This window comes from Electrona antarctica (genome assembly GCF_951216825.1).
Source record: "Electrona antarctica genome assembly, chromosome: 4".
NCBI classification, from domain to species: domain Eukaryota; kingdom Metazoa; phylum Chordata; class Actinopteri; order Myctophiformes; family Myctophidae; genus Electrona; species Electrona antarctica.
This window is the reverse complement of record NC_136809.1, coordinates 49,646,060-49,663,935: the sequence shown is the minus strand read 5'-3', so window position 1 is coordinate 49,663,935 and position 17,876 is coordinate 49,646,060. Positions and strand designations below refer to the sequence as shown.

The window sequence follows — 17,876 nt, the reverse complement described above, 5'->3', positions numbered from 1 at the left end:
CAAATTAAAAGATTTGCTCAAAAAGGGGTGTAAAATAGTATATTACTCACCCAACCTTCAAGCCAGGAGGCCACAGCAGGTTGCCCTTTGTGCAAAAGCTCTGAATGGATTCAGAGCTAAACCCTCAGAAATGTTCCTTGATCAAATTAACTTTCTTCTTCAGATCTCAAAGTTTTGCCCGACTACTTTATGTTTTATAATTACCAATTTCTGATTAGGGTTTAGTTTTGGCCTTAAAAGAGTCCCTTTGACAAACACTTTTTGATACCTAAAATGGAACCGCCTGACTTCCTGTACTTTCATAGTTGTTCCTGGTACCTCACTTCCTGGAACTATTCCCCACAGCTCCCCCTATGATCAAACCATGTCAACAGAAAATGAATGACCATATTGAACTACACAAAACAAAACATATTTTCCGTACACTACATTTCGGGGTTAATATCCAACCATATTTTAATCACCCAGTATGTTTCATTTTCTTTCAATACTCATACCAGGACAGGAAATACATTTCTTAATCACACATTTATGTGGCAGTGTCACACACATTTAAACTAAAATTCAGTAATTTCATATGCATATTAATTGTCCCCGACTGTTGATTTTGAAGATTAATCTGATTTCATCCAATTGATACCCGCCCATCTACATCTGTTATAATTTAGATTATAAGTCTGGCACAACCATTACCTTATTACCCACGTCTCTGACTGCATCCTATCCCATCAAGAGGTAGAATGGTTATAGAGCACCGAAGTCTGACGTCACTTTCAGTAGAGGGCACCAACACACAGGTTCGTGTATTTTTTTTATTTGTATTGAAATCTCCATAGGGCGATTTTATGTCGCTTCATATAAGAACTGTGTTTGAAAAATAAACCGACCACCCCGGCGTTTCTGTCAGGGGAGTGGCTGTGCGTCGTTAATATTGTCCATTCATATTTGATACAGCCAGTTTCTGGAGAAAATGGAATTAATGTGACCGCAAAAGCCTTGAAAACGTAATTAACGTTCAGTTTCTGTTGTGCGACGGGCTGCGGGCAAATGCAGCCTACCCGGAAATGTAGTCTCTGGGTTGTTTGGCTCGTTTCTAACGCTTATTTTGTTACTCTTTGGGTAGGCTATATTTGTACATTTCCACCTTCAGTCGATGCTTCATATCCATATGAGTGAAAAGGCCGGGGTGATCGGTTTATTTTTCAAACACAGTTCTTATATGAGGCGATCTAAAATCCCCCTATGGAGATTACAATGCTTATAAAAAAAATACACGAACCTGGGGACTGGCGCCCTCTACTGATAGTAGAGGGCAGTGACGTCAGGACTTCGGTGCTCTTTTTGCCACCCCAATGGTTACATTGTTACAGTGGCCATATAGCAGTCTGGCACTAGCAGGTATTCTGTAGTATGGGCTGAATAATGCATGTCTAAAACAGTGGTTCCCAAAGTGGGGTCCGGGGACCCCCAGGGGTCCTTGAGGGAGTTCCAGCGGGTCCCCAGCTAAGTTATAGTTTGTAACTAAATGGACTCTTATGGGAATGTAACTCTGATAGTGTACAAATCAAAGTGAAATTAACATTGATTTTACAATATAAATTGGGGTCTCAGAGATAGAAATGCCATTCAATGGGGGTCCGTAGCCTGTTGCATATCAAACTTGGTCCTTGACATGAAAAAGTATGGGAACCACTAGCATAAAGCATCGTCTAAAAAATACATGTCATTCCTCACTATTCATCAACCATTTGATATTGCATGAACAGGGTCTTCCATTCCATTCCTTCCATTCCTTTCATCAAGGTGACATCATAGACATTTCCAGTCAATGGGCCCTTACTCTGTGTGTGTGTGTGTGTGTGTGTGTGTGTGTGTGTGTGTGCATGTGCGTGCGCTAGTATTTGCCTAGGTGCTGTTACTGTTAGGTTTGTTTAGATTATGAGAATATCTTTCCAAGGCAAAGAAAATGAGAAGAAACCACCATTGTAAATCAAGGAGCCTAGCCTAGTATACATTCTTACCTTCCATACAGCTGGACAGCAGCTGCTATGATGTCTGTGCCTCACTAGTCTCGCGTAGCCAGAAAACTATTCTACAATCTCCGAATGATAGAGAGTCTGGAACTACACCTCCCGAAATCCGAACACGGAAGCTGGGATCTATTCGTCATTTCCGTTCGCGAAAAGATATTTGTCTTATCTTTGCATTTTATTTTTTTAATTTCCATTTCTGCTAAGCATCAAGCTATATTATGCTTCGATTTCTTTTAGCAAAAGGCCAATGCACACCTCAGAAGGCTAGTGACAGGTGCGTAGGGCAATAGAGCATACATTAAAAAGGGTATCTTTGAAAAACAAAGAAAAGGTCCCGCACACTGTCAGACACTTCATTAGACCTTCATCAGAACAGACAAAAATAGCCTTCTGAGGTGTGTGTGATTGTCTGTCCTGATGAAGGTCTAATCTACCGAAACGTCGACCTAATAAAGAGCAACATTTTGGCAAGTGTCTGACAGTGTGCTCAGTGGCCTTGTGGTTAGAGTGTCTGCCTTGAGACTGGGATGTCGGGGTTTAATCCCCGGCCGGGTCATACCGAAGACTCTAAAAATGGGACCCAGTGCCTCCCTGCTTGACACTCAGCATTAAGGGTTGGATTGGAGGTAAGTCCATGCGACATACTAGCGTCATGTCCAGGGGGTGTACTTGTACATCAAGCTGCCTCACGCTACAGAAACAGGAGATAGGCTCGGGCCCCATGGCTCTGCAAGGCTGACAGTGTGCGGGACATTTTCTTTGTTTTTCAAAGATACCCTTTTTAAATTATATTTTATCAAATTTGCGCTTGACTGTAAAGACGAAACGGAAACGGGGAGGAGGCTTCACTGCCACTTTATCGCTTTATTGCTATCCAGACTGTATGACGGAAGCATTTTAAAATTGTGGGAGGCAACAGTCTGGCCACGCGAGACTAGTGCCTCACATACACCCATATGATTGCATGTGTGCACATGCAGTTGCACACACACTTTTAGTGTAAAAACTATCTTTTAAACAGTGCAAAAAAAGCGTTCCATCCATTACAGTGTTTCTGGTGAAGTACAGTACAGTAACGTGTCTCCATTATGTGATTTGTCATCATAGTGTCCAAACAAACAGTAAAGCCGTCCGTGTTAATTTATCCATTTGTCCACTTTGATACTGTACAAATACTGTAATACTGTAACTTGAGGAACTGCTATTGTCGGTGTGCGTGACACCGGCACGCAACTAATAAGGCTGTGTGCTACTACTATGTACATTGAGCCCAGCCCAATAGTTCTTAACAATAGAATAGACCACTGAAGTCTGACACTATTTGATACAGGCTGCTTCTGGATAATTTTTTAATAATTCTGCCGTAAAAGTCTTAAGTAAAAGTCTCCGGGTCTGAAATCAATGTCGCTAAGCGATGGGCGTGACATATTGTGTGTGCAGCAGGCAGCAGCCTGGAAATTTAGTCTTTTGGGTTGCGTTTCTAGCGTTTATTGTGTTACTCTCTGTATATTTGTACATTTCCATCTTCAGTCGATGCTTCATATGCATTGGAGTAAAATCTCCGGGGTGACTTGGTTATGTTTCTAACACAGTCCTTATATGGAGGCGATCTAAGAATCCCCTGTGGGTTGGTCGTGTAAACAAATTGTTTTTTTTATCTTGTCTATCTTTGTTTTATATTATGTTTTTGAGCTCATACATAATGTCTATGCATACGTATTCGCTTGTGTTTGTTTTTTCTGTTTATCTGTACAAAATCCAAATAAAGTACTGATCATAAGAATCCCCTGTGGGGTTTTCAACAAAACTAATGACCCCCACGAACCAGGGGAATAGCGCCATCTGGCGGCAGCGACGTCAGGACTTCAGTGGTCTATATTATATAGGCAATTTAGAAAACCCTGTGCGACCATATTTACAGAATGCTTTAGTTCACAATGACATGAGGGTAGATGTTGAAGAGCAGCTCATCGTCGCCACGCCGCACCTCCAGGAGGAGGGGCTGGTCTCCCAGCAACGCCCCTTGCAGGTCCTCGTTCCTCCGAATGGCTTGGCCGTTCAGCGTGACGATGACGTCCCCTGCCTTGATGCCACCCCTATAGGTTAGAGACACGAGAGGTTTTATACCACGATGACGTCCCCTGCCTTGATGCCACCCCTATAGGTTAGAGACACGAGAGGTTTTATACCACGATGACGTCCCCTGCCTTGATGCCACCCCTATAGCGCGTCGCAGTCCCGCCCCCTACCAGGGCCCAGGAAATGATTCTCTGTTCATTTTCCTCATAGACATTTTAAAAAGTATTTATTTAAAGACGTTTACGCCTACAAGCTCGTAGCGCGCCACTCGGTGGCGCGCTACGAGTAGGTCTGCTATTTTTTTTTAAATCGAAGAACGACTGACATAGAAACATAGCTTTTTCAGAAAACTGTCAGGATGTAGAAGACATTTTTAGAATCTGATCTCACGTCAAAATGGGTTAAGGCTAGCTAACTCAGTGTCAACTTTCAAGACACATCTGAAAACATATTTGTACACTAAAGCCTTTCCTTAGATTTATCATGTTGCTCATTTTCTCATGTCCATGTATGTATGCTTTGGTTCTATTATTGTCTTATTCTGTCTATTTTATGCATTTCATTTGATTGTTGTTGGTTATCCCTTGACACTGTAAACATTGTTTTCGAAAAGCGCTTTATAAATAAAGTGTATTATTATTATTACTTATTATTACTTATTTAGCCTCTCATAACCAAGACTTTGAATATTTTGTTATCGTTGGATAAGATTTTGTCCACAATTCCATGCTGTATTGATGTTGGTACCATAGGAGAGGCAAACGTTGATCAAAACAACAACTCTTCTACATTCTCTAATTGTGTAGACTTCTTGTAAAATAAGTAATGCAGAATGTACAACAATTATTTAACTCTTGAAAGTGTAAAATTATGGTTAGGTTACCAACATTTGATCATTTAGATGCGTACCACCTTTTCAGGTACTGTAAGTGATCTGCATTTTTTGAGGGGGGGGGGGGGGGGGGGTCACAGCATTCCACGCTTTGGTGGCAGTGCTGTAGAAGGAGAATTTACCCATATTTGTTTTGAAAGTGGGTGGTACCAGTTCGTTGTGGTAGTTAGTCAGGTGTGCGGGTACTGAGGGGATTGAGGGCAATGCTGCAATTTTGCCAAAATTTTGTCAAACCCATTTTCAATTGCTTAACTCTATCTTCTACCCGGATCCAGTTTAGACTAGCAACATGGGTTGGAAAGAGGTGGGTCATGGGCGTGGCCCCAGGCCGAGAAGTAGTCGAATTTGTTTGTTTTGGGAGGTTTGGAACCCCCTCAAGGGCCACTGGTTGAGAACCACTGATTTAGAGGCTAAATATTTTGTTGACCGCAGAGTCCCCCAGCGGTCTATACTTCGTCTTCTTTTCTTTTTTCCCGCAAAACTCTTCTTGGCTGAATGTTCACCTCATATGACATCATGCACACAGTGGGGATACAAGGGTTCGAGTGGTTAACAACAACTCTCATCCTGGCATAGTGGCATTCCTGCTCTGGGCAGTCTGGACTAGAGTGAGGCGAGGAGAATGAGTCTTGGCAAGACTAGAGAATACTACACAGTCACTCAAGAGTGTGTGTGTGTGTGTGCGTGCATGTGTGCGTGTGTGCATGTGTGCGTGCGGGTGTGTGTGTGCGTGTGTGTGTGCGTGTGTGTGTGTGAACCTACTTGTGTGCAGGAGAGTCCGGTAGAACCTGGTGCACTAGAACTCCACTGCTCACATCAGGAAAGTCTGGGTTCTGAAGTCTCAGCTCTGCCACAAGACTGGAGAACACACACGCGCACGCGCGCACGCGCACACGCACACGCACACGCACACGCACACGCACACGCACACACACACACACACACACACACACACACACACACACACACACACACAAAAGGTACTCAAATGTTTTACTCAAGTACAAGTATCAATACTGCAATGTAAAAGTCCGGAATTCAGTATAATTCGGTATCAAAATGTACTTAAAGTGCTAAAAGTTTTCAAATTAATGTAGTGGAGTAAAACTACAGTATTTGCCTCTCATATGTAGTGGAGTAGAAGTAAAATTATAGTGAAACCTGGAGTATTTCCAATTAAAGTTAAAGTACCTCAAAATTGTACTTGAGTAAATGTAATTAGTAACATTACACCACTGCCTCAGTTTCTGGTTATCCAAGACAAGCACGTAGCTAACATCCGTCTCTGTTTCTGACACAGTACAGCTAATAGCGCTGGTAGAATCTAAGATTAGCATGCCATCCACGTGTAAATGTGTGTAACAACACTCACGCCTCAGTGATGGTGAACATCCTGATGCCGATGAAACGCTTTTTCCCTCCCATCAGTTCTGGGGGGGGGGGGGGGGGGGGGGGGGATTTGTTTCATTATCAACACATCCTCAGCATCATATTCATCATCATCATCACAGCATGGCTTCACCACTCAGGCTCACCTGCGTCAGACTGGGTCTCCTCTGGTAGATGGTAATGTACTCCTCTCAACAGCTTGTTTTTATCTATAGCCACAATATAATGTGTGTTATTAATATGTAACAATATGTGTATGAGAAACAATAGGCAATAGGCACATATACGGAAGAATAACTCTTCATACTTCCGGTGTTGCCGATGATACATTCCATTTAGTGTACAACTTTAGTTTTTTTCAACCAAGGTTCATGTTTTAGGTTGTTATTAGAGAAAGTAAAAGATTGTTTTTCCCCACATTTTATAGCAATTTTTTTTTTTTATTATGTACTATAGTCCTACTAGACACCAGTAAATTACATCTGGCCACAAAAGATCACAGGATGAACTGAATGTGAAGGGGGGTACTACAGCTAAAACGAAAGAAAGCAGCAAATGAAAAAAAAATAACACTCATCTTTTACTTTCTCTAATAACAACATAAAACATGAACCTTGGTGGAAAAAAACTAAAGTTGTCCTTTAAACTTTTTGATATCAAGGATCCCCATAAGTGTACAAAGTAACGGAAGCAAGCAAATACCGGAAGCAAAAAGATCCATTTGGTTCCATTTGTACACTCTCAGAGTTACAGACCCATATGGGGCCATTTGGAACCCACTCAAGGACACTTTGAGACCCACTGGAGTGTTTCCAGTGAGCCAACATGCACAATAAGCAGCACCCTGACTCTGTTTGACCAGAATGGAAAAGAGCCTTCATTAATATCATCGGTAACACCCATGTGGCCGATTTACTAAACGGTTTACAACCATATTTTGGGTGTAAAGGAATTTTCCAAACTTCCTACGTTAGTAGTCTGATTCAGTGATCTATTTTTGAGGGCTGCTCTTTCTCAAGTCTGCTCGGATGCACACTTACATGGGACTACTAACGTGGACGTTTGGAAAATTCCTTTACACCCAAAATATGGGTGTAAGCAGCTTAGTGAATCGGGCCCAATGACTTCATACACAGTAAAATCCTGCAGCAGTGCTCATGTATCCATTTGTAACCCAGAGAGTGTTTATACACTCACAGAGTTAGTCCACAATCATTCAAGGTCCGCAATAGTTTATTTTCTTTTTTTGTTTTTAAGATATTTCTTGGACTTTTTGCCTTTATTGATAGAGAAAGTGGAGACAGACATGAAAAGAGGAGAGAGAAACGGGGAGAGACATACAGCAAAGTTCGTCAGAACCCGCATTGCGCTGTCACTGCTGTCAGGCTGCTGCATTAGGAGCCTAGGTGCCCGGACCGCTAGGCCGGACCGGGCCATCATTTATTTTATTTTAAGTGTCATTTGGATAGCATGTCATTTAAACAGATGCCAGTTCCATTGTTTACCTGGTATCCTATAGCTTCAATGAACACATTGCTATTTCAATAATACGTGTACATATTGTTTAAATCAGTGCTTCCCAAACTTTTCAGGTCGAGACCCAAAAAGAGAGATTAGACGTTTGCCCAGCCAGGACCCAAACTAGTGAAAATAGCAGATCTACAAGCGCACAACGCATCGCTTTGCACAGCGTTGCAAGCTTGTAGATCGGCTATTTTCACTACTTCTTAATTCATTTAAATGTAGGAAACGAAAATGGGATTTTTACTCGAGTCGTGACCCATACAAATTGGGCCGTGACCCACAAATGCAAATGGGTCCCGACCCAGTTTTTGGGAACCAGTGGACTAAACCAGCAACAGTCAGTCCTTATAAACAAAACGCCTGTGGTCTCCGAGGCTAGTCCATGTATGACTGTAGCCTCTGACCTTCTGACCTTTGCTGTGTCTGCTGTGGGTCTCGGTGAGGAAACGTCTGATCCTGTCAGAGGGGATGGCGAAGGAGATTCCTGCAGTCACCTTCAGAGTGTTGATGCCTATCACCTCGCCGTCCTAACACACACGCACGCACGCACACACGCACATGCATGCATGCACACACACACACAACAACACACAGTCGTGGAGGAGCGTGAACTCATGGATGCAAACAGGAGAATGAATATTTCTTAGGGTCAAATATTTGCTGTGGTTGTCAATTTAGAAGAAGCAAAAACGACATGTTTATACTTCACAGAACGCTACTCACCAAGTTAACAAGAGGTCCTCCAGAATTGCCATACTTCCATGAAGACATGATGATGGAAAAGGTGACAAAGAAACAAGCATAATCACATTAGTGCCTCTCACAGTGACACTGACACACATCGGTTAGCTGTGTAACAATTATTTACAAGCTTCTTAACACTTTGAGGGCGTTAAATTGATTGATCAAACGATATGCCCTGCTTAATACGGCATTCCCGCTATTTGTTTTATGTGTCTAAATCGCCCTATTTTAATAATTAAAAAGAAAGTCCATCTCTGCCGCGGAGCAGGGGGAGAGAGCTTCATGTTATGATCTCGAAACCGGAAATCGAAACTTAAGCTGGGCTGCTAGGGCTTCTGGGAAATTGAGTCCAATGCAAGTGGACAGCCTCACACCCCCCTCCATTTTGCGTAGCAAGATGGCGATTGGTGCGATGGAATGTAAACACACGGCGCAAGCTATCTTCGCGGATTTTCGACGATCAAAAGCCCAGATACTTCAGCGTATGATCTAAAGGTAATAAAACAATCCTGGCAGCGTAGAATATTTGATTTTAATGCGGGTAACACATAGTACGCAGTAGAACTGTTAATGGCATCAGTCTGTACGTAGTCCATATCAGAGTCTCTGATGCCCAGCTCCTTGATGTTACTATGTACAGTATGTATATATTCTTACATTAATAATGGCGTCAGTCTGTACGTAGTCCATATCAGAGTCTCTGATGCCCAGCTCCTTGCCGTCTCTGTGCGCCGTGCTGACGATGCCCGTGGTGACGGTGTTCTGAAGGGCGAAGGGGCTGCCGATGGCCACCACGAACTCCCCCGGCCGCAGGTCAGCCGAGTGGCCCAACGCCAGCACCGGAAGCTTCTTCTGCTCACACAAAATATTGGAAATCACTCAACGGTCCCGCGTATACCACCCGTTTCTAAATGGCACATCATGAAGGAGGCAGCAGGACGTTGCATTATTGAAAACTCTGACACTTGACAGAATGTGTAGCTCAGGGGTGCCCACACTTTTTGACTTGAGAGCTACTTTCAAAATGACCAGTTCGGCAAGATCTACCCACCAAATCAATTATTATACCATTGCTGAAAATAGTTTAAATATGTACCTGAGGGGGCTTCGGAATAGTAGAGTTCGTGTTACATTCTGTACAGTATAAGACAAATGCACTTGGAATGGGAAATAGAGGGGGAGAAATGTTTTTTTTTTTTTTTTTTTTTAATCGTTTTTTTTCTTCAATATATAAATGAAATACTCTTTAGGGGCTTTTTTGATTGATTGAAAATTGTATTAACAGTTTGCAGAATTACAGTACATTTCAAGCACAAACTCAATACAAAGGCTGTTAACTGTGAGTGGACGACCCAATTAAGCATTACACTTGTTTACAACAGGGTCCACCATGTTCAATTGATCAAAACATTTAGAGACGTACAAATAGACACTTCTATATAGACAAAGAACAGAACAGGAATTCATCATAATGGAGGTAAAAAGGGAAAAGAAACATATACAGTGAGGGGAAAAGGGGGGGGGGGATTCAGATTTTACGGGGGCCAGTTTCGAATTGCAGCCATCCGTAGGTGCCCTTTGAGAGCGGTTTTGAAGGAGTCAAGGGATTTGCATGTCTTAATGACTGTTGGTAGGGCGTTCCACATTTTGGTGGCATAGGAGCGAAAATAATTTAGTCCCTTGTTTGTGCCGAATCTGGGTTGTACATGGTTCGTTGCACTCCCTCTGGTGTTGTGGGTGTGGACTTCGTTAACATTAAGGAAGTATCTAGACAGGTACATGGGTATCTTGGTGGAGTATCGAATCTTGTGGACCAGACCCATTGCAAGATGCTGTACTCTGTCGTCGACCCTAAGCCATGCCAGTCTGTCAAAGTGGGCAGGGGTGAGGTGGGTTCGGGGGGTGAGGCCAAGTAGGAGCCTGACCAGTTTGTTTTGGGAAGTCTGGAGCCTAGTTTTAAGGGCCTTTGAGGTGCTGTGGTACCAGGAGGTGCATGCATAGTCAAAGAAGCCTTGTACGAGGGCTCCTGTTAAGGTCTTCAAGGTGTTTATGTCGACCAGTGAGGAGATCCTGTAAAGGAATCTTGTTCTTTGGTTGACTTTTTTGATTACGTTGGTGGCCATTTTATCACCGGAAAGATTAGCCTCCAGGATGGAACCTAGGTAGGTAATTTCATCTTTACGTATGATAACATTGTCATGGCATGTCATGGCATGTCATGTGATCTACCTGCACAGCCTTTGTGAGCTACCACCCCTGGTGTAGCTCATAACTATGATGGATTTTTATGAAACAAAAGCTTTGCAGATAGAAAGAGGATAATTGAAGCTTTCCATACACCTGCAATGTTGATGAGTTTAATGTAATTTCTAATTCCGTTTGGATGAATATGGGCTGTCAAGGCCAGAAAGTTGTTTTTTGCCACTCAGTACTCAGTAGTTGTTCCCGCATAACTTCCGTGCACAATGATGTCACTCGCATAGCCTCTATACACAATGAAGACGCTTTACACGCGCATGCGCACGTGCGGCGGATGAGCCCAAAACACATACGTAGCTGCACACATAAAAAACATAGGAGGAAACCTGGCTATATCCATACATGTGTGGACATGGTGGACAATAGCCAATTAGCAAAGCAGAAGATGCAGAAAAAACTACGTTATGGTGGGTGTTAATGAGCTTGAAGGAGAGGAGAGAGAGTGAGGAGGAGGAGAGAAACAGAGAAGTATTTCAGAGATGGGTGAGAGAAGGCACACATCGTCAGCCTCCAGTCACAGTTAGTGTTTACATGTGTATTCCTGCAAGCTGCCCAGTGGAACATCTGACTCGCTCATTGTGAGAATACTGGCATATAGCAGTGCTGAGACGTGGCCACTCGTACGGTAAAGGCACATTTAAACAGGTGCATTTAACCCATTTTGGGCGGGAACCCCTTTTGGTGTTTGAAGCATTGTGTTATACTTTAGCTAATGAAAAATAGCAGATCTACAAGCTCATGGCACAGCACTGAGTGCCGCGCTATGAACTTGTAGGTCTGCTATTTTTGAAAAAAAAAAAAAGATATTTTTTTTGCGGCTTACGCCTTTTATTGGTTTTTGAAGGGACAGACAGTAGGCTGACAGGAAACGGGAGAGAGATGGGGGAAGACATGCAGTAAAGGCCGTGTCGGGCTCGGGAGTCGAACCCGCGGCACACTGCGACTGGATTACCAGTCGGGTGCCCAGACGGTTACGCCACCGCCTGGGCCTAGAGTGAACATTTTAACTCAAATCTTTGCTTCTGGGGAGGTCCCTGGAACAACATATTTTCAGATGGGGGGCGGAGGCATATTACATATAATTTGTGGGGTCCTTGACAATGAAATATTGAGCACCACTGATACAGAAACATAAGGTTTTTCAGAAAACTGTCAGGACATTTTTTAAATTTCGACGTCAGGCCTAAATGGGAGAAAAACGTGTGTGTGTGTGTGTGTGTGTGTGTGTGTGTGTGTGTGTGTGTGTGTGTGTGTGACGTGTGTGTGTGTGTGTGTGTGTGTGTGTGTGTGTGTGTGTGTGTGTGCGTTCCAACCTGAGCGCTGACTTTGATGGTGGCGATGTCTGCCTTCTTGTCCACGTCTCGGACCGTCGCCTCGTACGCGTCTCCGTCGTGCAGCCGCACGCGCAGCTGAGGGCGGCCCGCCAGCGCCGTCGCCGTGGTTACCACGTGAGCGTTGGTGACGATCAGACCCGACTGGTTCACGATGAACCCAGAACCACTGGACAGAGGAATGTGGCGACCAAACAGAGGGTGTCTGATATGAGAGAGAGAGAGAGAGAGAGAGAGAGAGAGAGAGAGAGAGAGAGAGAGAGAGACACAGACAGACAGACAGACAGACAGACAGACAGACAGACAGACAGACAGACAGACAGACAGACAGACAGACAGACAGACAGACAGACAGACAGACAGACAGACAGACAGACAGACAGACAGACAGACAGACAGACAGACAGACAGACAGACAGACAGACTCAGTTATAACTAGCTAGTTAGTTTAAGTTAGTTTAGTCAGTTTATAAATACAAAATAAGGGGTGCACACACACTGCACACACAGATCCAACACACCAAAGATCCGACATGCAGGAATCACCCGTCGCTCCCGAACATGCGTTGCTCCGTGCTTGCGGTTATGGGTTGGGTTAGGTTAGGGTTTGAGGTAGGTTGTCGGTCTAATGACAGTCGGACCAATAGTACGTCGGAACTAAAGCCTGTACCCAAAAATAACGGACCAACAGACAACACAACCCCAAGCGCACACAACAGGAGAAGAAACCGATCAGACCACTTTGCTACATTTTAAAATCTCACTCATTAATCTCACTCATTAACTCGTATACCAAAATCCGTTTTAATTGAAAAACAAAAAAAGCTTCTCAGGTTAAATATTGATATTGATTAAACATGTGATTAATTACAAAGCCTCTAATTAATTCATTTTTATTTTAGTAATGAGTAATTTGTCCCCAACCAAGCTGTAATGGCATCCTTAAAGACGCCATATCCCACAGAAAGGTCACTTCTCTATGTCTATTGGCTGTGACATCTGAAACAGTTTGAACAGACGAATGTGTGAGTGTTTGTGAGTGTTTGGTCACACACACACACACACACACACACACACACACACACACACACACACACACACACACACACACACACAGTCACACACACACACACACACACACACACACACACACACACACACACACACACACACACACACACACACACACACACACACACACACACACACACACACACACACACGTTGTACCTTAAGAAGAGTTCAATGTGGACAACAGCAGGAGCAATCTTCTCCACTGCGTCAGCGATAAAGTTGAACTTGTAGCGATTACTGTTTGGATGGAGCGGGGCATGACCTATACTGACATAAAGAACCCATTTGGTTAACACAAGTTAATATTCAGTACACCGTCATGACAACTTACTTAATGATTAACTGTCAAACGAATAACTGCGATTAACGATTATGTGTTTTTGGCATTGGAAATTGGAACGTATAAATAGAATTTCTGGTTGCCTTTTAGGCTTTGTAAAAAGAAATTGCTATCTTGTTATTTCAAATAATTGTGATTATGCCGATTATGTATTAATAATTGCGACAGCAGGCCTGTAAGTACAACACAACGTTCACACATGCAACAAAGCATGTATGCAACAATGTGCAAAAAAATAAAGACCTTAGCTGGCCTCGATGTAATGTAAGTCAAAGACCGTTAGTCATTTGCAGAGACCACATGTGTACTGTTCATCACAGGCTGTACTGCTATTATTGATGGGATGTGTAATAATGTGTAAGTAAAATAAATGTACTCTCTCTCTCTTTTTTACACACACACACACACACACACACACACACACACACACACACACACACACACACACACACACACACACACACACACACACACACACACACCTCTAATTGATCTACAAACTGTGGGGGGGGACTAGGCTATATTTATGTCCAACCCACTAATCCCTTCCTGAACTGATGTCTGATGTCTACTCCAGAGAGGTCCCCTGGATGGGAGTGACTGACTTCCTGTTTAGATCTTTGACAGATCCAGTATCCTATAATATAGGCTGGGATCACATTCCATAAAGATTAGTGGAGAGGCTACAGCTGAGAAGTGCTAAATATGGATATAACCAAGAAGAGAGAGGGAAACCAGTGGTTTCCAACCTTTTTTTTAATATCAAGGTCCATTATTTATAACATGAATATGTTGTTGTCGTTGGATAAGATTTTGTCCACAATTCTGTGTACAATGCTGTATTGATGCGGTACCATAGGAGAGATAACAGGCAAACATTGATGGAAAAAAAATCACATTCTCCAATTGTGTGGACTTCTTGTAAATTAAGTAATGTAGGTATTTAACAATAATTTATCTTAAAATAAAAATTAAACTAAGCATAAAATGAAACCAAATGGACCCGTAAGGGTGGTTTGGTTTCATGTCACGCTCTCAAGAGTTACATTTCTATACGAGTGCACTAATAAAGTCTCCATCATTTAGCTAATTAAGGACCGCCTGGAACTCCCTCAAGGACCACTGGTGGTCCCCGGACCACTGGTTGAGAACCACTGGCCTAAAACTCTTTGGTGGCGGTTGGGTGGGTGATATGCAGCATGCATGGGTAGCTCTGGGGAGTTCCTAAACTCAAGACAAGGCTGGCCCCCCCAAAAAAACAGCTAATTCACCATGACGGACCCCATCTGAAAAGATTTTGTGCCAGGGGACCCCCATAAGAAAATATGTATGTTGTTCAAATTTGTCAAAATTAGAGAATTTAAAAATAAATCAAGATGTTAAAAATTATTTAAAAAATAGCAGATCTACAAGCTCACACAATGTCAATTAGCTGAATATTTCGGCTATTTGACTTAGTGTGAGCTTGTAGATCTGCTATTTAACATAGGCTATAGCCTACAATTAAAATAAGGAACGGATTTAACCACTTTAACCAATTATTGGTTAAAGTGGTTAAACAGCTTGCCTGATTTTTGCTGGGCTCCTGGGAATCCCTGATGGACATGGACCCCAGTCACCCCACTGAGAACTACTGAATCAGTCCAACTCTTACCCGTGTCTGCATGCAGGGCGCACGGTCCCTTGTGTGCCAGAGTGACCGCTGCTCTCCCCTTCTGCAAAGCTTTGCGGCTGAACACCTTCATCTTACACGCGTTACTGTACGTCTTTCCATCACTCCCACAAACTTTGTTCTGTCCCATTTTACACTGACAGAGCCTCTTTGCACCTGATCGTCGCTTATTATTCCCCGCAGCAGCAGCATGGCCAGCAGCAGGGCTAGTAGTAGGCAGCTTGCACTCCAAACCGTCCCCGCAGGGCAGGTCGTTCTTGCGGCCGCACGGGTCTCCCTCTGCCCGCGAGCACACCAGGCAGCAGTTGCATCGGTCCGGGACGTACCCGCTGGGGCAGCTGGGACTCGGACAACTGGCCACGTCGCACCGCGGGGAGCACGGCTTCTTGGATCGCGGTATGGCGCCGGTCAGGTCGTGCACAAAGAGAAACGCCACCACAAATGTACATAATCGCACAGCAGTGATTCTTTCCATAACGAGAGAGATGGAGAGATCAGAGATGGGTGTTATAAGTAATTTCCTCCGGTCATAGCTTCCTTTTCAAATGTCTGGTCCTTTGCGTTCTCATTCACTCCAAGTTAGTTTATAGGTTTAATAAACTGCTTTCTCTTCTCCCCCAGCAGCCTTTTTAGTAGCCTAATGTTGATTAAGCTGGCAGTGAGTGTATGTTCACTCATGCACGTGTGACGTTTGTCTGAAAAGGAAAATGCACTTGCAGAGAGCTCAGTGAGACATAGGCTACATCATCACAGACACAGAGGGTCACTAGTGTCGCCTGCCCCATATATCCAAAACGGTGTAATCATTCATGATCACTACACCATCTAGTGGACGGCACTGTTTTTCTGGCAAATCTAAGGGCACTGTTTTTCTGGCAATCTCTCATGTCGTTATCTGGATTCTGGAATCTGGAGAGACCTGCATGTTTGTTTTGTTTGGCGCTTTGGCGGTTGGCGCAGCTCTTGCGCGCACACGCACACGCAACTCACATGCATTTTTAACCTGAGAGAAGTATAGGCCTAGCAGAGTAAAAACGACTATAGGCCTACCGAAAAAAATTACCATCAACAATGAATAGTATACAAAGCCTGCCCGCGGTCAGGGATGTGTCTGACAGTATAACAATCTTGACATAGGCCTAGCCTACTGCAGTGGTGTTAGGCTTAGGCTATGTAGGTTAATGGTTACTGCTGTATGTAGGTTAAGTGTAGGCTATGAATGTAGGTTAAGTGTAGCAATTGCGTTCCCACGCCAACAGGAGGCCAATAGAGCGCCCAAAATCGGGCTATACGAAATGAGTGCTTGGGCAAAATTGTTTATAGGCCTATAGGGCCAATATAAGTCAATTCATGTATGATTGATATATAACCATTCCACAGGAGTACCTTTTCATATTTATCACACATTTTGTTATTTTCAACTACATGATAGGTGAATAGGATGACACATTTTAAGAAATATAGTTATCACCAAACTTCCCCATGCAGTTGATTACTTATAACCCAAATGAAGACAATGATTTATTGTATTACAATTTTTCTGAAATAACTTTCCAGAATCAAAATCAGAAAAAAAGGAAAGCCAAGTATAAAGTCAACCTTATTTCAATTTGTTTGCATGTTAAGAGTCAAATATTTTGGGGATATTCAATATCCGTGTATCACTCCATCTCCACTCCGTCCCCACTTTCCATATGCATTTCCACATAACAAACTCATCTTACTTAATAAACAGATCATTTGGTCCTTTTCTGTCATATGAAACAAACTCATTAGGTATAAATAATCATCAATAATTTATGTAAGCCAATTCTATAGACAGCAAGCCTCTTTCAGTTGATGTGGGAGGGTGACTGGAAAGGTATATTAAAAATATGAATATGGTCATCTGAATGTTTTACCCAAACCAAAGCAAGAAAAAGGAACTTTATTGTTATTATTCAAATCTTTATTTTATATTCAATTCACAGTACAAAAATACTAAGACAAAAGAAACAGATTCTAAAAGGACAATAACATATACACTTGATCACTGCCTTCATCAAAAGGTTAATCATTTATTTTTTTCACCTCTTATCAGATAAACCTTTGCTCAGTGTTGATATCAAATATTTACCAAAACACACTCTCTATTATTACACTGGCTCTGTGAAGGCGTTGGATGTTTACAGTCATACTTCTTCATGACCATAAGGAAGTAAGAAGGCCTCAATAGGTTTCTATTGGCTACTCTACAGTGTTTCAGTAAAGACATGCAGACATACCCTAAACCTGATAAAAGTGCTATTCTACAGTAATTAAGAATGAAGCCAAAAAGATTTCACATTCAGATTTGTATTGAAGGGATAGCCCCTTGTCAGATGCAGCATCTCATTCTCGAGGGGGTCCCATAAAAACAAAGACATATAGATACATACAATACAAGTATACAGATACATTCATACACAGATAGCTTGCTCACCTCTCCCACCCACCCCAACAACCTGCATGAGCAATTGAGCATATAGGCCTTAAGGCGTATATATAGAGAGATTTCTGG

At 42.8% G+C, this 17,876-nt stretch overlaps 1 protein-coding gene and 1 long non-coding RNA gene across 2 annotated transcripts in view; one reads left to right on the top strand and one right to left on the bottom strand.

Moving 5' to 3' along the window:
- Nucleotides 1-17,876, top strand: part of LOC306921578 — a 566,256-nt gene that overhangs the window by 442,700 nt on the left and 105,680 nt on the right. The window lies entirely within an intron of this gene.
- On the bottom strand, nt 3,871-15,947 carry htra3a (HtrA serine peptidase 3a). Its single transcript, XM_079498915.1, has 10 exons — nt 15,320-15,947; nt 13,482-13,587; nt 12,234-12,456; nt 9,319-9,513; nt 8,641-8,673; nt 8,330-8,444; nt 6,540-6,602; nt 6,377-6,434; nt 5,767-5,862; nt 3,871-4,129 (listed from the first exon to the last, which is right to left on the bottom strand). Exons 1-10 carry the CDS (start codon nt 15,810-15,812, stop codon nt 3,961-3,963), a joined length of 1,551 nt encoding a protein of 516 aa, XP_079355041.1. The 5' UTR covers nt 15,813-15,947; the 3' UTR covers nt 3,871-3,960.

Bases quoted from the DNA above. Each gene is read 5' to 3' on its own strand.
- htra3a (XM_079498915.1), bottom strand. From the start codon at position 15,812: ATGGAAAGAATCACTGCTGTGCGATTATGTACATTTGTGGTGGCGTTT. The intron at 13,588-15,319 runs GTAAGAGTTGGA...ATGTCAGTATAG, and splicing joins CGCCCTGCATGCAGACACGG to GTCATGCCCCGCTCCATCCA. The intron at 8,445-8,640 runs GTGAGTAGCGTT...CGTGTGTGTTAG, and splicing joins GAGGACCTCTTGTTAACTTG to GACGGCGAGGTGATAGGCAT.